This window comes from Schistocerca serialis, chromosome 2 (assembly GCF_023864345.2).
Source record: "Schistocerca serialis cubense isolate TAMUIC-IGC-003099 chromosome 2, iqSchSeri2.2, whole genome shotgun sequence".
In the NCBI taxonomy this organism is placed as follows: domain Eukaryota; kingdom Metazoa; phylum Arthropoda; class Insecta; order Orthoptera; family Acrididae; genus Schistocerca; species Schistocerca serialis.
In genome coordinates, this window is record NC_064639.1 from 236784780 (window position 1) to 236802596 (window position 17817).

Below are 17817 nucleotides of genomic sequence, written 5' to 3' on the forward strand. Positions count from 1 at the left end.
AGACAGTGACAACTGCATTACGTTTGCTCTAACAATGTTTCGCGTACTACAACGTTTTCATATCAGTGTGAGTCGTGTAGTACTGGCCATGCGACATTCGGGTGGTTCAAAAATGGTTTAAATGGCTCTGAGCACTATGGGACTTAACATCTATGGTCATCAGTCCCCTAGAACTTAGAACTACTTAAACCTAACTAACCTAGGGACATCACACAACACCCAGCCATCACAAGGCAGAGAAAATCCCTGACCCCGCCTGGAATCGAACCCGGGAACCATTCGGGTGGTATGGGCCAAGGAACTCAATTCCTTCTTCTTCCTTTTCATAAAAAAAAGGATACTGTGCCAACATTTAAGAAAAAACGCCCTCAGCTTGCTTCCCAGGCAGAATCTACAATCATTTCTGGAGAGACTACCACTTCCTCCAATGCACTACACTCAAGTGAACATTCTGATTTAGCAAGTGTTTCAAAAGAGGTGTCGCCTTTGCCCTTCTGCAGCGAAAAGAGGTTGACATGTCGGAAAAGAAAGGCAGAGAGAAGCGAAATATTGATATCAGTCCAATAAAAAATATATGCTGACTGACAAGAAAGTATCAGAAGAGCAAAAGGAAAAAGTACAACAGAAAAAGAGATAAATGAATTTTTCAAAACAAGAACAAACGATGATCAATAATAAGAAGAAAAATTAACAAATCAAAATTTTTCGTAATACAAGTCCCACACCAAGCACTTCTGAAGACGTTGTAGATGTAAAATGTATTGTGTACGGAGAAAGTTATGAGGAAAACTGGATTCAGGCCAACAAGTCTGAAGGCTGGGCACATGAGCTCTGTGCGGACACTGACGACTTACTTTTTTACTTTGGTGATCTCCAGAAGCTAAACAAATCATAAGGTAAATGAGCTATAATATGTTATACATTGTGTATAGTATTAAACAATAAAACTTTTATTCAAAACTATGTTTTTAATTTATAAACATAAACATATTGGTGTGGCCCATACTACCTGCCAATTTTTAAAATGCCCAAAATGCAAGATTAATTCTAATTACATTTTCTGTTATGTTCCCTTGATAAGCTGCTAATTATATTTTTATTACTTAGAGGAAAGAACAATCATCTTGGGGTTGAAGCTCTTTCATACCGTGTTTGCTTTAAGAATATGTATGTTTTTAGATAGGGTCGACCTTTAGCAAAACACAATTTTGTTTTTTAACCCAAACATGTTTCACTGCAGTTGCAGCATCTTCAGTGGGCTTTTATTTTCCATCTGTTAAAGAGAAAGAGTGTTCTTTGTTGTTTGTATACATGTAGCTATTAGTTTTTAAATCGTAATTACAGATATTTGAAAAAAAAACACACAAATTACGAGTTCATACCTTTTTACCACATGGTGTGGTTTTTCTGATGTGTTGTGTTTCTACAGTAACTGTTTTGTTGCACAGTTTGTGATCTGCAACCACTTGTACCTTAAAGTAGACAAATTGTTTGAGCCAAAATTACGATTTGAAAACTTGTTATTTCTATGCCTGAAATTACTTAATTCTATGTGTGTGTCTATTTACATAACGTTTCACTTACATTTTCCTTTTAATCATCTTCATCACTGTAAAACACTATACACTGAGTTGCCACTGTCACTGTAACTGTTTCACTGCTTTACCAGCTGTAAAAACAAACATGACGGGCAGTGGAACAATTGAAGGTGTTCCTGGCGGTTGTTCTGAATCTTTCAGAGGTGTCTGTGATTTTTTTCTTTTTTGTGTGTGTGTGTGTGTGTGTGTGTGTGTGTGTGTGTGTGTGTGTGTGTGAGAGAGAGAGAGAGAGAGAGAGAGAGAGAGAGAGAGAGAGACCTGGTTTTTGGATTTTTTATTGTGTGTGTGTGTGTGTGTGTGTGTGTGTGTGTGTGTGTGTGTGTGTGTGTGTGAGAAAAGGGAGTGAGTGAGGGGTGACAGCCCTCACTCTCTATCTCTTTCTTTTCACACACACACACACACACACACACACACACACACGCACACACAAAGAAAATCCCTAAACCTACGGTCACCCTCAGTCCCCCTCTCTCACACTCTCTCTCTCTCTCTCTCTCTCTCTCTCTCTCTCTCTCCCCCCCTCTCTCTCTCTCTCTCTCTCTCTCTCTCTCTCTCTCCCCCTCTCTCCCCACACACACACACACACACACACACACACACACACACATCCGGAACCGCGGGACTGCTACGGTCGCAGGTTCGAATCCTGCCTCGGGCATGGATGTGTGTGACGTCCTTAGGTTAGTTAGGTTTAAGTAGTTCTAAGTTCTAGGGGACTGATGACCACAGATGTTAAGTCCCATAGTGCTCAGAGCCATTTGAACACACACACACACACACACACACACACACAAAAGAAAAAGAATCAGACACCTCTGAAAGCTTCAGAACAATCGCTAGGAACACCTTCAACTGTCAGCCATCTTGTTTTTACACCTTCAATTGTTCCACTGCCCGCCATGTTTTTTTGTTTTTACAGCTGGTAAAGCAGTGACAGTGACAGTGACAGTGGCAACTCAGATTACAGTGTTTGACAGTGATGAAGATGATTAAAAGAAAAATGTAAGTGAAACATTACGTAAATACATACACACACACACACACACACACACACACACACACACACACACACACACACATAATTAAATAATTTAAGGCATACAAATAACAAGTTTTCAAATCGTAATTTTGGCTCAAACAATTTGTCTACTTTAAGGTACAAGTGGTTGCAGATCACAAACTGTGCAACGAAACAGTTACTGTAGAGACACAACACATCAGAAAAACCACACCATGTGGTAAAACGGTATGAATTCGTAATTTATGTGTTTTTTTCAAATATCCTTAATTACGATTTAAAAACTAATGTCTCCATGTATACAAACAACAAAGAACACCCTTTATCTTTAACAGATGGAAAATAAAAGCCCACTGAAGAGGCTGCAACTGCAGTGAAACATGTTTGGGTTAAAAAACAAAATTGTGTTTTCGTAAAGGTGGACCCTATCCAAAAATATACACAGAGGAAAGAAGTGAAAATATGATTTTTTTCGCTCGTAACTGAGTTAAGCTAGAAATATATTTTGTGAAATTACTATGAAATTACAAACCTTAGCTGCTTACAGACGTTGACATATGTCAAGAGGGACAGATGAAAATGTGTTCCCCGACCAGGACTCGAACCTGGGATCTCCTGCTTACATGGCAGACGCTCTATCCATCTGAGCCACCGAGGACACAAGAGGATAGTGCGACTGCAGGGATTTATCTCTGGCACGCCTCCCGCGAGACTCACATTCTCAACGTATTGTCCCGCACTACATTTGTAGTGCCCCCGCCCATTATACTCATTACTCGCGGCGCGTTGCCGATTCCCGTAAGAGTTCGGGCACTGTTTGTGCATCCGCACAGAAGAAAAAGATGGTCAAGTGGCCGGTGAGCCATAACTATATATATATCTGCTTACAGACGTTGACATATGTCAACGGACATATGTCAACGGAGACAGATGAAAAGGTGTGCCCCGACCGGGACTCGAGCCCGGAATCTCCTGCAAACTGTGCGGATGCACAAACAGTGCCCGAACTCTTACAGGAATCGGCAACGCGCCGCGAGTAATGAGTATGTGGGTCTCGCGGGACGCGTGCCAGATATAAATCCCTGCAGTCGCACTATCCTCTGTGTCCTCGGTGGCTCAGATGGATAGAGCGTCTGCCATGTAAGCAGAAGATCCCAGGTTCGAGTCCCGGTCGGGGGACACATTTTCATCTGTCCCCGTTGACATATGTCAACGTCTGAAAGCAGCTAAGTGTTGCTTTTTTTTTCATTTATTGAATTTCAATTCCCCCCCGAAGGGGGCGGGCTGGCAGCAGCTTAGTATGCCGCTCTTCAGCCGACAGATTTTGTGACAAAGATCAAGAGAACAAAGAATAAAAAACAGGCGATAAAATCGGAGACTTAGAGAGTAACAAGGCGAAAAGAAATCGTGGAACTTAAAACAACAACACAGGGATGATGACGCTAATAAAAATACATACGAAGCAGACAGGGAAAACAATAGACAATCAAAAAAACACGGCGACAGTCTGGATTCTGTTCGCAAAGGACATAAAATTCACACCTAGCGACAGCATGGTTTCTGTTCGCAACACGAGAAAGACAAACAACACTGAATAGTCACTGGAACACTGCACTAAAAAGTTGGCAAATGTGACACCACAGTCGAGAGCAGGTGGGGGGAAACAGGACAGAAGATGGGAAAACAAAAAAGGGGGGAAAGGAGAATAAAAGCGAAGGGGGGAGCCGGGAAGGGAGCTGAAGGAGGATGAGGACCCATAAGAGGGGTGGGGGGCAGACGCGACAGGGATCGGGGTAGGCAGAGGATGGGAATACAAAAGGACTGGGGGGGAGAAGGGAGGTAGGGAGAGGTTTAGTGGGCAGAAAAACAGGACGGAAGGGGGGGGGGGGAAGAGGGAGCCCAGGGAAAGGACAGAGGAAAGGAGGGGGATTGAGGACCAGAGTTGATAGGAAGGATAAATGGAGGGAGAGAGGGCATCATCCGGGAGGGGGAGTTGACGGAAGCCACCTCGGGAAAGGAGATGGAGGGTGTAGAGATGGAGGGTAGGGGGGACACAACGGTGAAGACGTGGCAGGGGGTGGGGATGGGAGAGGAGAGGAGCAACCAGGGGGTGCTAAGTGTTGTAATTTCATAGTAATTTCTTGCTAACGAGCAGCATGTTCACTGATGGTATCTGTTCTTTCGGACATGTTCGTATATAAATGTTTTGTAATTTACATTTTCCCTTAAATGGCCCATAATACCCGCCGTTCCCCTACCTAGCCCAAGGTCTATACAAAACATTCTTCTGTCTTTCTATGACCAACAGAACGACGCTTTTCGTGGCACGTTTAGAGTGGTGGCGTGGCCGGCAGCCGGCAGTACTGACCGCAGGAAGTAGTCGTGCGCGAAGTCCGGGTGTTCGTCGAGCCAGGCCTCCATGCGCGCGTACTCGGGGTCGTAGTACTGCTGCTTGGCTGCCTCGGCGCCCGGCGGCGCCACCGCGCTGGGCGCCGTCTCCGCCGTCATCCTCGTCTCCTCGGCCGCCGTGCGCAGGTGCAGGCCTGCAACAACACACCACACTCCCGTCAGGCGCCAGCCAACTCTAGCAGCTCTCCAGGTACGTAAGCAGGTTCAAGTGGATTAGGCTGCAATAGCTACGCGGGTACAAAGAGGCTTGCAAAGAGTAAGCTAGAATTGAGAGATGCACGAAACTGGTCTTCGGAACGAAATCCGCAACAACATCAACAGGAACTAAGAATCTCTTCCTCAACTAATGGTTCGAATTATTGTAAAAGAGTGAAGGTCACTTATGTTTACAAGTTTAAAAGAAACTGAAAAGTAAATAATCTAGCTTGCTAAGTCCGAGGTCCCCACCTGGACAGCATACAACTAACCGGTGTAAGCGGCCAAGCAAAAGCGACTAGAGCACTGCGCGGAACAGAGTGTCACATCACAGTCGCCCACGCAAACAGCGAATCACGGCACTGCATGCTCTGACGCTCTGAAACGCGGAAACGGGAAGGCACCTGTTCAACAGGACAGATGAGCGTGTCAGCGCGGTGGCGAGATTCGCAGCAGTACGCCGAGAGGAACACCTGCAAGACAGCAATGCCGACGTCATAGGAATGCGGTCTTCTGGAAATGCGTGTGAGTGACATTCTACTGTGACGAGCACCGAACAGGAATGTTGCCTCTTAAGGAGTTACGCGCAGTAGATTAGCGAGGAAGGATACGGCACTCGCGTCTTTGAACTTCTACAACTAGTTTCCGAGGGAGAATGTTGTCCTACTGTTGGTGTTGTTCCTTCAGTCTCTACACAAATACTGCAGCCTGTATCCTTTTGAATCTGCTTACTGGAATCAAGTATGGTGTCCCCCAAAATTTTTACCTCCTCACTTCCCTGTCATACGAAATAGACGATTCCTTGATTCCCCGAGACCGATCACTGAAGCGCTTACTAAATTCCTGCATCAGCGCACACAGTTGCTACCGGCCCCTGTGGCCGAGCGGTTCTAGGCGCCTCAGTCCGAAACCGCGCTGCTGCTACGGTCGCAGGTTCGAATCCTGCCTCGGGCATGGTTGTGTGTGATGTCCTTAGGTTAGTTAGGTTTAAGTAGTTCTAAGTTCTAGGGGACTGATGACCTCAGATGTTAAGTCCCATTATGCTTAGAGCCATTTGAACAATTTGAACAGAGTTGCTGAAAAACAACAACAAAACAACAATTCCACCATCTATGCGATGAAAGAAACATTTACAACGCATTAAAGAGATTTTATACAAGACTGTTAACTCTACACGTGGTAAATAAAAAAATGGCTCTGAGCGCTATGGGACTTAACATCTAACGTCATCAGTCCCCTAGAATTTAGAACTACTTAAACCTAACTAACCTAAGGACATCACACACATCCATCCCAAGGCAGGATTCGAACCTGCGATCGTAGCGGTCGCGCGGTTCCAATCTGTAGCGCCTAGAACCGCTCTGACACCCCGGCCGGCGGTAAATAAAACAAAGACGTGTTTTTAGAGAAGGAAAGTGTTTCTTGTTAAAGGAAATTGCTCTTCATTGAAACAACAACAAAATGTCCTTGAACTTAAACAATATCAATAAGCAGTATGCCTCGAGTCCAAACACTGGCACGTCAGTTCCACTGCACAAATGTTAACTAAACTCAGCCATAGGGGCCTCACGCTACTTTGCTTTTATTACATGTCTTCCAGGTGTCACCTTCCGAAGACAGCTAAAAACTCTAACCTATCATCTGACATTTCGAGAGCAAGTGCACCGTCTATTACTACAAGTGTCCTAATTCGAATCTCTTAAGATTTGAGATGTTTCGAACACGTCTGTTAACTCCGGAAAAATCAGTAAATTCTATAAATTTCGTATTAATTCATCATATCGTTATTACTGTTGTCCTTGCACGTGAGTGCACTGTTCCACTATTAAGTTTCTGGAAGGATCCACGAAGATGTAATAGCACAGCGAATGACGAGTGACAATAACAGAATCGTCATCAATAACAGGAAAGGAAAGCAGTAGAGTAACAATATCAATGCAACGGTCATACCTGAGCTCGTCTGCACCAACTAATGTCAAGTTTCAACAAGAGCGAGCATTACCACGCCCGTTACAAGCGAGGGAAAACCGCCATAGACCGCACAACACAGACTGTCACAGAACTTCCTTGCATCGTAGGCGTCTCATGCTTAATCGCCTGTCCCATCTTGATTGCGGTTTCTATAGGATAATCGATTTGCAGAATTCACGCCCACAGTTCTTCCACAACTATCTTCTAACGCATTATAGTGCATGTATTATATTGACACTCTGCTTGCGAGAAATGATACTTAATTCACGCATTATGGCACGAATACTTATTGGTTTTTCCTCCCTGATTACTACTCGCGGTATTTCAACGACACGTGAGCTATTCGAATTAACGACTGACAATTAATGTTTTCCAATGAACACACGCGTTATGTTAACGATATGTCTTCCGATTTACTGTGATGACACTGCTTTCATGTTCACACTAAGAGTGCCGCCAGTTCTTAGATGTGATCGAAACACCAGTTCGCAAGAACTAATCCTTGTTCTGCTTGTGCAGACACCGTGTTACTTCGTAGGGCTTCACGTTCAACCAAATATGAAAAGTTGCAGACAGTCCACATACTCGGTTTTTCGTCAGTTTACTGCTGCCAGTTTCGAAGTTCGATTGTCCACTACTACACAAACTCTAGCTCATAAGAACAGCCTTGCCAGAGGTAGGAACTCAATGTTTTCCGTAGGTGACATTTTAGCGACACAGCACTAGAGGCCACGAACTCCTTAATATCGATAATTTCCGTCACAGTGCGTGTGTGTTCCCTTTCCAAATATTAAGTACTCAAGTGGCCTTGCCGGTAACGTTATCATACCGCTTGAAGCAATGTACAAGGGTATTTCTCCCCTCTGGACATGATACTTTCAGCTAACTTTTAAAACATTAAAATGGAAATCATACGCAAAATAAAAGTGTAATGTAGATTCACATTTATTTATTCTCTCTCTCTATCTATCTATCTATCTGTCTCTCTCTCTCTCTCTCTCTCTCTCTCTCTCTCTGTGTGTGTGTTTGTGTGTTTGTGTGTGTGTGTGTGTGTGTGTGTGTGTGTGTGTGTGTGTGTGGTCCAGGGTAAAATTACGTTATTTCCCCAGTGGCGAAATAGATGACGTGTCTGTAACACCACACTGTCTTTACATTAGTGGGGAACTGATGTTGTCCACACTTCATTACTCATTACACGCTGTAGTAAACATGTTGTTTCTTGTGATGGTAGAGCACAGCCGAGGATAATACAATTAGTGTCTTCTTCTGGGCTGCACTAGCAGAGGGGTAATACAAGTACTCTGTAACTGATGAATGTGCCGTCTTATATCTTCCGTGGCTGAAGCGACGGCGAAACAATTTTTGAAAATAACTTCCCATGACGCATAACAGAGTCGTACCACGGTGATAATGGAATGTGGACGCCTATTTCCGCTTATTTCCGTGCCTCATATTATTCATTTCCTCCACACTGACTCCTTTCATTTCATTTTATTCAGTAGCTATACATCCCAGCGGCAGGGGATACCATCGTCTTCCACCAAATCAGTTCTCCTCATCCGTGTCCGTTCCATATGCTGGGCGGGAAAACCTCTGGTTGTGGTGTTCCGAAGTAATGGGATGAAATTTGAAAATTCTGTGGTGATAACTCGCGAGAAGCAGTAAATTCTAGTTCGAATCCCGGACTCTCACAAATTTTTATCAGTCACGACTGACTTATTTCATAATACGTTCCACATCCACGTATATACTAATGAAAACAGGTTACCGACTGTGACAGATGGTACTTCATGCACCATTGTCTCTCCCCTCCCTTCAGCTGTAAGACAAGAACGCCTTGGAGAGGATTATTGTCGAAATTATGAGCATGTGCGTTCCAAGAAGTGTCAGACTTAAAACTGCTTCCTCCCACACACCTCGTCAAATGATCCGAGCACTAGGGAGCTAGGAGACAGGCGTCCTCGCACTTGGGTGAAGCGATATCCGTAGTGGTGCCAGAACTAACCCCCTCCACACAATGTAAAGCGGCTTACAGGGTGTAGATCTAGATGTAATACTGTTTCAATGGACGGGCGTGGAATAGAAGCAGAGAGGAGAGTGAAATGCAGCAGTCTGCTCTGCTCCAACAGACAGCATGGGCCCTTACTCAGCAAAGTAACACCTCACGCATCACAAAAACCGACGCCGCCAGCCTCCCACGCTACACAGTAGTCGGCCTTTCCGGAAAGCTGTTGCTCGGCCGCTCGGCCGCGCAGAAATAACGCGGAAAGCGACACACCCATTTCCAGAGCGGTTCCTCGCGGTGACCGTGCAACTTTGAATACTGCGAGGCGTAAGCCGGGAATAGCGGCGCCGCACGACACGCACGGCTGGAGAGCGCGCACGTGCGTGACGGTGCGTGCAGGTAGCGTACGCAACACCGGACACGCACAAGCAGCCGGCTGAGCCGGTGGGCGTTTCTCCACCTCCACCGCGGCGCCAGCAGATACGCCGTACCGAATCGTTCTAGACATGCGGAAGCTGTGACGCCACACTTTCAATGGATGGCGGTATCAGTTCATAATTAAGTAAAGCGTAAAAACGCAACGACGTGAGCCAGTCTAAAATTTAATACAAAAAATTATTAGTTAGCAATTACAGCAGGTAAAACTGCCATCAACATGAAAGTTATTTTTACCAGTCATCGTCTTACTGGAAATGGTATGCCTTTGCTATCCGGACGTTTCGACTCAGAAACTCAGCCAAGATGTTGGATGCAAGTACTGCTCTGAGATAAAGAGTAAAGCGTAAGAGATAAAATAATGTCATTTTTTCGTTTATAAGTACAGTCATAATAAAATGTACACCCATCCAAGTGAAAGATAAGAAGAGAATAGTGAATAAATTCAGATAAATGTATATATGTAAAAACATTACATGTCAGTTGTTAAAACAGTTGAAGTTTGTTGAGGCAGAAGCTCCTTCCCGTTATTCATTTTAGCTTGTTCTGTCTTGTAATATAGACGTAGGTATGTGTAACTGACTTTATACTGTTCTGAATTAACTCGGCATAATTATTAAAAGTATCTACCATTAATGTAGTATCCTATAGATTCCTAGCGTTTGTTTTTATGCAGTTTATTTTCTATTCTAGCAAAAGATGTGTCAGTAAGGGTAGCGTACATTGTTCGAAAGCCAACAGACCGATCCCGCAACGCATCTTGCTGTTTGAACATTTCATTTCCAATTGAACCTGCATGTTATGTTATGAAGTCAGAATTATCTTCATATCACTATCTGAAATGGAAATTAAGTTGACACTTTCCATGGTTAATCCGCTTATCGAACAACTGTACGTTCTGCAACATGCACGGCCTGAAACAATCAGCGGTCAGCAAGAATACTTATTTTTCAGAAGTTAAATCAGCATCAGACAGGTCATTTACTAACTAGACGACGATATTTACATCTTGCTATCGCTTTTGTCGTGTGTCCTTTGAATGACAAACCTTTACTATGCACTGCATATCACTGAGCATATTTAATTAGCTCTACCACTTATATCTGCTGTTTACTGCCAGACAAAGGATACATTACAAGAGGTTCGCACAAGAGGGGAATTCGTGGCGGGCGGATCGCACCAGTCACTGAAACCAATGACTCAAAGAAACAGGCTGTTTCAGGACGACCTGCAGTTTAACGTGCAATATGGCATTTTTCACAATGACAAACATTGCCATATGCGAAAGAAATGGTAAGCGAAGAAGAAAAAGCCTACGATTGACCGGTGATGGACTCCTACGACCACTGGTCCAGTAGTGTTACTCGTTGGTTAAGTATATAAATTTCAATTTAATTCTATCCCGAAGCGACCGAGAGATGCTGAAGACGTAATTATGTTCCCCAGATACAATGTTTTTTTTCCCGATTTTTTGGGCACATTAGGTGGTGGTATTAATAATTTACCAGTTACCACAAAGGCAGCAATTTCTGTGAAAACGAAGGCTTAAAAGCCTACCAACCTGATACTAACGAGTGATTTCTTCAAAACTTGTCCAGTTTGATTGGTCACAAAATGAAGTTCTTACCTTCGCTAGACGACGTTAAAAAAAAAAAAAAAAAAAAAAAAAAATAGAACCTGGAGTGAGTAGTCACCAAACACTTTTTAGCTGGACGACATTATTAACCCAGACATTCCTAGTCAGAATGGTCAGCTAAAGAGTTTGGTGCAGGAAGCTGTTCAGCCTTCAAGGGATCTTATCTCTGCCATTTCTATACAAATGATACCTCAAAGAATCTGTAGTTAATATCGACCCATTTAAAATAAACTGTCATATTCACTCAGCGAAACTTAGACGGAAAAACTATTTGCACCGAAACAAGAATTCTTTAACCATAGTAAAGAAAGATGTGCATTATTCTGCAGCCTTTCGCGTCTGATACGCTTAATGCAGAACTTAAAAATTTTAGTGTTAAATCCCAGACTTTCAAATCAGAGCTAAAACGCTTTCTCATGGCGCAATCCTTTCATTTTGTACTGGAATCGCTCGCAACAGAATCTTGCACTGCAACTTATTATGCATCGTATATAGAATATTTTCTCTATTTTTAAAAAATTCTTTTTATCAGATTTCTATGAATTACGTCCCGACGTTGTATCACCAAGTAGCTTGGCTCTCATGGTCCCACAAAATTTCATGAATTCAAATTTTTTAAAAAAATGTAAAACTTATTCCGAGATCATGTAACGAAATCACAGGGAGCTTTATATGGAACTCCGGACAAAGGTCTGAATTATACTCCTATCAACAAAACCAACAGTAATACTAATTTGTCTCACGTAAATACCCTATCCCAGCTTACGAACATCTCTCTTCAATTACCAATAGATTATCGAAGGGCAGATATGGTACGTGCAGTTACCTCTGCATTCTTCTCTAATCAAACGTCAGCCCTCCCCCAGAATTGTGAGACTGTAAACATGAAAAAATTGTGCTGCTGTTACAAATTCTTGATATAGTGTGTACATGAAATTCGTCTATACAGAAAGCATAATCTTAGTCATAAATTCCGGCTAGAAAGATAGTAAACTTTGTCGGTGCTATACAGCAGGTAGAGTTAAATAAATTAATCCTAACTTAGCGGGGAAAATAATTGTTTTAAGTTTAAACTAACGTGCAATGTTTTAGTGAGCAGTGGGCCGAAAGACGCCTGGCGTCGTCTGGACATTGTCCGGTGTACAGAGGGCAACACACTATGCAGCTGAGTAAGCCGGGTTGCCTATATGGCTGGCGTGTGTGCTGGCAAGTACGCCCCTACGTTCTTAGATCGTCGGCGTGACAGTTGATGAGAATTGCCGAATCGATAGATACAGACCGTTATTGACTGGTTTCTGGTCGCGGTCAGCGTTAGTTAGCGTACGACTGTGCTTCTGCTTCTACAAAAGCAGAAATGACTTGCTGAGTTAGCGCTCTCTGATGTGTTACATGAAATTTGTGTCTGAAATAATTTTATCGACATGTTAAAACTACTAAATCTCAATGTTGGCTGAAGCTAGTGACAACCGGCACAAAGGTAATACTTATCAAAGGCACTAGATTCCTACCGGTCCAAATACCCCCCACCATCAGCCACTTGGCCGGGAATATTCATATAGAGCGCATATCCATTTGTGATATGTTTCTACGTTATCAACGATATACGAGTACGTTTTAAATTTTCTGCAGCAATCAAACTCAGTAGAAAGTTAGAAAATTGTTGAATCTGCGGCATTAATTATAAAAAAAAGTCCGCGGAGAGAGACCCTCAAATAGTCTGGAAAAGAGTAAAATTAATTAGGACACTGTTAAGTGTGAAAAACCAGACTCCCAAGTTTTTAGAGAAGCATAATTTTATACGAAATGTGAAAGCAATAAATTCACATTTTTATTAGTTTTTCTATGGAGCCAACCTAATAAGAAGGGGTTGGTGGGTAAAATAGGAACATCAAAACGATGTCTGCGAAATGGCCAAGAATTTCTGTAACAGCCGTGTTTCTGGACGTTGGCAACTGAAACCTCGCACCCCACCCATTCCTAGAACTTTAAGGGCACTCGTCCAGACAAACACTAGCCTATGTCGTTTTGTCTCACTTGTCACTAACAAACCGTTATGAAACGATCGCTCTTTCCCAGAATTTAGGAATTTCCACGACGTGCTTGCAAGAGAAAATTAACAGCTTAACAGAGTTCCCTGAAATAAGGTCACTTAGAGTGAATTTCCAATATAAAGACTTCTCATTTAGAAGTATTGCGCAAGTACTCCGATACCGACACGTATTTAGTTCTCTCAGGCAATACCCGGTGCTTTGGTGTTGTTGCTCTGTATCTGTATCTGTATAGCCACTGACAGTCTTGCAGGGGTCAAATAGAGAGTAAACGTCCATGTCACATACGACAGCACAAAAATATCGCCAACAATGGTGTGCACAAATCAAATGTGCATTACTGATGACAGGAATTCCAGCACTTTATCAGTCTTGCTTGCTACGTCGTACAACTTTAGAAGGTGCATAATTCTAAGGAGTCCCTTTCTGAGTGATTCAGTGAACATTTACAACTACGACCCAAAAAAATTTAAGTCTTATCCCTTGTTTTTGATACCCGAAAAGGAAAAATGAATACTTACTCACAATAAAGATGATGACGATATCAACTTTCTAGACTTGCCAACAAAGCAGGTAATTCACTTTTTAAAATGATCTTTGCAAACCTGATGATTTGCTGTAACAACACTTTTCAAATGAAGAGTCATTTCTCTTTTACAGCAGCTTATGTAAAATAAGCAGTAAAAACTAGCCTACGTTATCTATTAGCTATGTTCATTAGTTAATACCATAAACTCAAACATAGCTAATAAGCCGAAATGCGTAAGACAACCTATCAGAACTAATTCGAAGCAACGGTACACATGTACACTAACGCTCAAAATTTGTAAAACGCCCTGAAAATAAGACAAAAAAGCTAGTTATCAGATCCATATACGAATTAGCTACAGCGTTTCGCCAGTGACATGCTCAATGTAATGTTTAAGAGTAGGGTTCCACGTTTTTAAAAAATGAAATCGTTCAAAACATAACTATCCGTTGTTATGCTGTTCAAATTCCAAGCACTGCATGCGCCTAATTTTGTATTGTGGTGGCATAATATAATCTTTCCTCACTAGATGACGTTCAACAAATTCGTGAACACGGTTACAGGTAAGAAAGGGGAATGTAGTTATGCACGAGGTATCAAAGGTTGAACTTCACTGATTCCTCAGTGTAAACATCGATAACAGGAAGAAGAAAGGAGTTTTCAGCAGAAAAAACGTTCTACAATTTTGGTTTTACGTCCAGCCGGTCCTACTACGCGACAAATAGCACGTCAAGAACATGTTTCCTTGCGATGTGTTTTTTATACCTTGCAGGGGCATGCGCATATTGGCCAGAATATGGACCGACCCCGAAGCGGTAGGCCAAAAGTCACATCAAAATGTATGATAAATATATAGTAGTCACAAGTACACGAGATCGCATCAAAACAGCGCCAGTTTTTGCAGCAGAATTCAACTGTAATAGGGAAAAGATGGTAAGTGTAAGTACTGTGAAAAGACGTCTTCAGGCAGTGAACCTTAACGGGCGTGTGGCGGCTACGAAACCATTACTGACGTCTATTAATAGCGGAAGAGGCTACACTGGGCAAGACAACGTGAAACTTGGGCAGTAAATCAGTGGAAAAAGGTACTGTCAACTGACAAATCCAAATCTGAGGTCTTTGGCACAAAGTGACGCAAGTTTGTTCGCCGGTTGCCACGTGAGCGAATGTTACCCCAATGTGTATCTCCAGCATTAAAGCATGTAAGGGGTTCCCCTAATGGTATGGGGATGTTTTGGAGGCAGTAAAACTGGTGATCTTGCAAAAATAAACGGAACAATGAAGAAAAAGAATTACCATCGCATTCTACGGTATCATGAAAAGCCATGTGGAAGACGTTTGATTAGCAAGTGATTCGTCCTACGGCACGATAACGACCTTAAACACACTTCAAAAGCCGAGCGGGGTAGCCGTGCGGTCTGGGCGTCTTGTCACGGTTCGCGCGGCTCCCCTCGTCGGAGGTTCGAGTCCTCCCCCGGGCATAGGTGTGTGTGTGTGTGTGTGTGTGTGTGTGTGTGTGTGTGTGTGTGTGTGTGTGTTGTCCTTAGCGTAAGCCTAGGGACCGATGACTTCAGCAGTTTGGTCCCACAGTCCTTACCACAAATTTCCAATTTCAACACTTCCAAACTGTCTAAAGCGTAGTTGGCAAATCTAGTAAAAAAGAAGGAACTGAAAAATATGATCTCGTTGGCCCAATCCCATGACTGTAATCCTACTGAACTGCTTTGGTATCACTTGGAGAGAGCAGTTAAATCAAGGCCCATTACCAACGTTCATCATCTCCGGACCAGACTACAAGAGGAATGGCGGCATATCACCGACAAAACCCTGATGAAGCTGACAGCAAGAATGCCTCATGTATGCAGACAAGTGATTAAAGCCAAAGGAGGCTACTCTGACGATGGTAAAATTTGACTGCATGTATTTAGTTATAAAAGATTGTTCCAAAACTGAATTATGTCTAACATTCCTGGTTCCAATCTGCATTTTTCCTCACATATGCTACCCATCATATCCGGTGACAGAAAAAATACAGTCGGCGAGAAAGTGTATTTTGTGGCACGACAGCGCTCCACTCAAAACAGAGCATGTGTTTCAAGACTTAACGAGTTTTTGGCACCGTCAATAATGAAGTCTTCCCTATTATGTAGACTACAGACACGTTATCTTATTTCACAAGTTCTCCGAACAAGAAAATGTTCTGAAGGACGCCATATGGAACTACGGTAATAGAATGTTTCGTAGATGGCTCGCTCTCACTAACGAAATTGCTGCCGCCTTTTTGTAAATACCTGTTTTCCCTACTCTGTACTTTGCCAAGTGTTTCGAGAGAGTGTCTCCAATTAGATTCCTATCTGATCTTTTTATGTGTTGATGAAGCATCACTCTGCACTCAAGTATTTTTCTATTACTGTTAACTTTTCGAAGTGTTTACTAGTGTAGCCTCTCTTCTAATAAGGAGCTGCTGTTACATCCGTGGGAATCACCCTGAAGTGGGTGCCAGAGGGTACATTTTATTCTACCGTACATTTAAGTTCCTTGCTGAAGGAGCATGGCACGTGTTGTGACCAGACAAACTATTTTCGTCCACTTATAACTGTGGGTTCTTAGACTGCTCGGTGAGGAAACACATAGGAGCTGTGGCTCATGAAATATTAGTGCACTTCTTACATTAATGAACAAATGATTTATGTAACTTTGAAACACTTCTTTGCCACAGGAATCCTGGCTAATTTACAACCATAGTTGACTATGAAAGCATCACTTTCTGTACAGACTAACAAACTGTTCTCCTGAGGTACAATGTTTAACATTTATTAAAGTGCAAGTTCATCAGAAACTTTAACAACTCGTTGGTCCTAGACTAGGATGCTGACTCCTTGAGATGAGGTTACGAACTGGGACTGAGCTCTTGCATGTTCGACATCATACTGACCGCAGCGTGAGAGCGCAGTTATCCTGAATTGGAGGCGTGGTCCTCTGGAACGCCTCCCATTGGTTGTCGCGGATTGCAGAAAGCCCCCGCTAATGTCCGTTGTACCGCTTCGCGTTGCCGACTTTGGGGTGGCACCAGAGTCTCTGGACGATACTACGGCACGAATGACGACTTCTTGGCTTCAGGGCGAGATGATATCTGCACGGCCTCTAGGGGAGATACAGTAGAGGGCTGTAGAATAATTCTATAGCAGAGTCGCTGAAAAATGACCATTGACAGTAGGAGTGGGCTTGGCATGGCTGCTTCGTGCGTCTACCGCAACCACACGTAACGCGATTTTCTAGACGTCTGTATAGCAGAGCCTCAACGTTGTTGCAGCTCTGTAGACGACTATTGTTTCCGTCAACAGCCGTTTTACACTTCCAGTCGAAAGTTGGCACCAGCGCCTCCAGCTGACAGGGCTTTCACTTCGACTCTACTATAGTTTCTGACCTTAAATCGTTAATTGCAAGTTTTGTAAGGAGGTTCTAGCATGATTTACAGCTTCTTTCTCTGAGGTTCGCCTGTTAAGACTTTCAAAACATTTCTGTTACAATCTCTCGTCCGTTAATTAAGCCAGTGACTACACGCACGCCCTTCTTTGTATAGCCTCGATGTGTCTTGTTAGTCCTACCTGATCCTAAGTCTCACAGACTAGAGCAGCATTGAAGTATGAGCAGTCCACGCATTTGGTATACGATTTCTTTGGTAAACGAACTGCAGTTTCCAAACAGTCTACCGAAGAATCGTAGCTTATCTTTTGCTTTGCCTACAACTGAGCCTAAATGGTCGTTCCACTTTATACACTCCTGGAAATGGAAAAAAGAACACATTGACACCGGTGTGTCAGACCCACCATACTTGCTCCGGACACTGCGAGAGGGCTGTACAAGCAATGATCACACGCACGGCACAGCGGACACACCAGGAACCGCGGTGTTGGCCGTCGAATGGCGCTAGCTGCGCAGCATTTGTGCACCGCCGCCGTCAGTGTCAGCC

At 43.2% G+C, this 17817-nt stretch overlaps 1 protein-coding gene and 1 non-coding gene across 5 annotated transcripts in view; both read right to left on the minus strand.

Moving 5' to 3' along the window:
* The window catches only part of LOC126456982 (dual 3',5'-cyclic-AMP and -GMP phosphodiesterase 11-like), a 331198-nt gene that overhangs the window by 105649 nt on the left and 207732 nt on the right, over nucleotides 1-17817 (minus strand). For all 4 annotated transcript variants that reach the window (XR_007585422.1, XM_050092940.1, XM_050092938.1 and 1 more), the window contains one exon: nucleotides 4985-5159. Coding sequence is in view for 3 of the 4 variants with exons in the window: in XM_050092940.1 (XP_049948897.1) it covers nucleotides 4985-5159 (175 nt within the window). In the remaining variant the exon portion in view is untranslated. The remainder of the gene's footprint in view (nucleotides 1-4984; nucleotides 5160-17817) is intronic.
* On the minus strand, nucleotides 3201-3274 carry Trnat-ugu (transfer RNA threonine (anticodon UGU)). Its single transcript has one exon. It is a non-coding gene; the product is annotated as a tRNA-Thr (tRNA).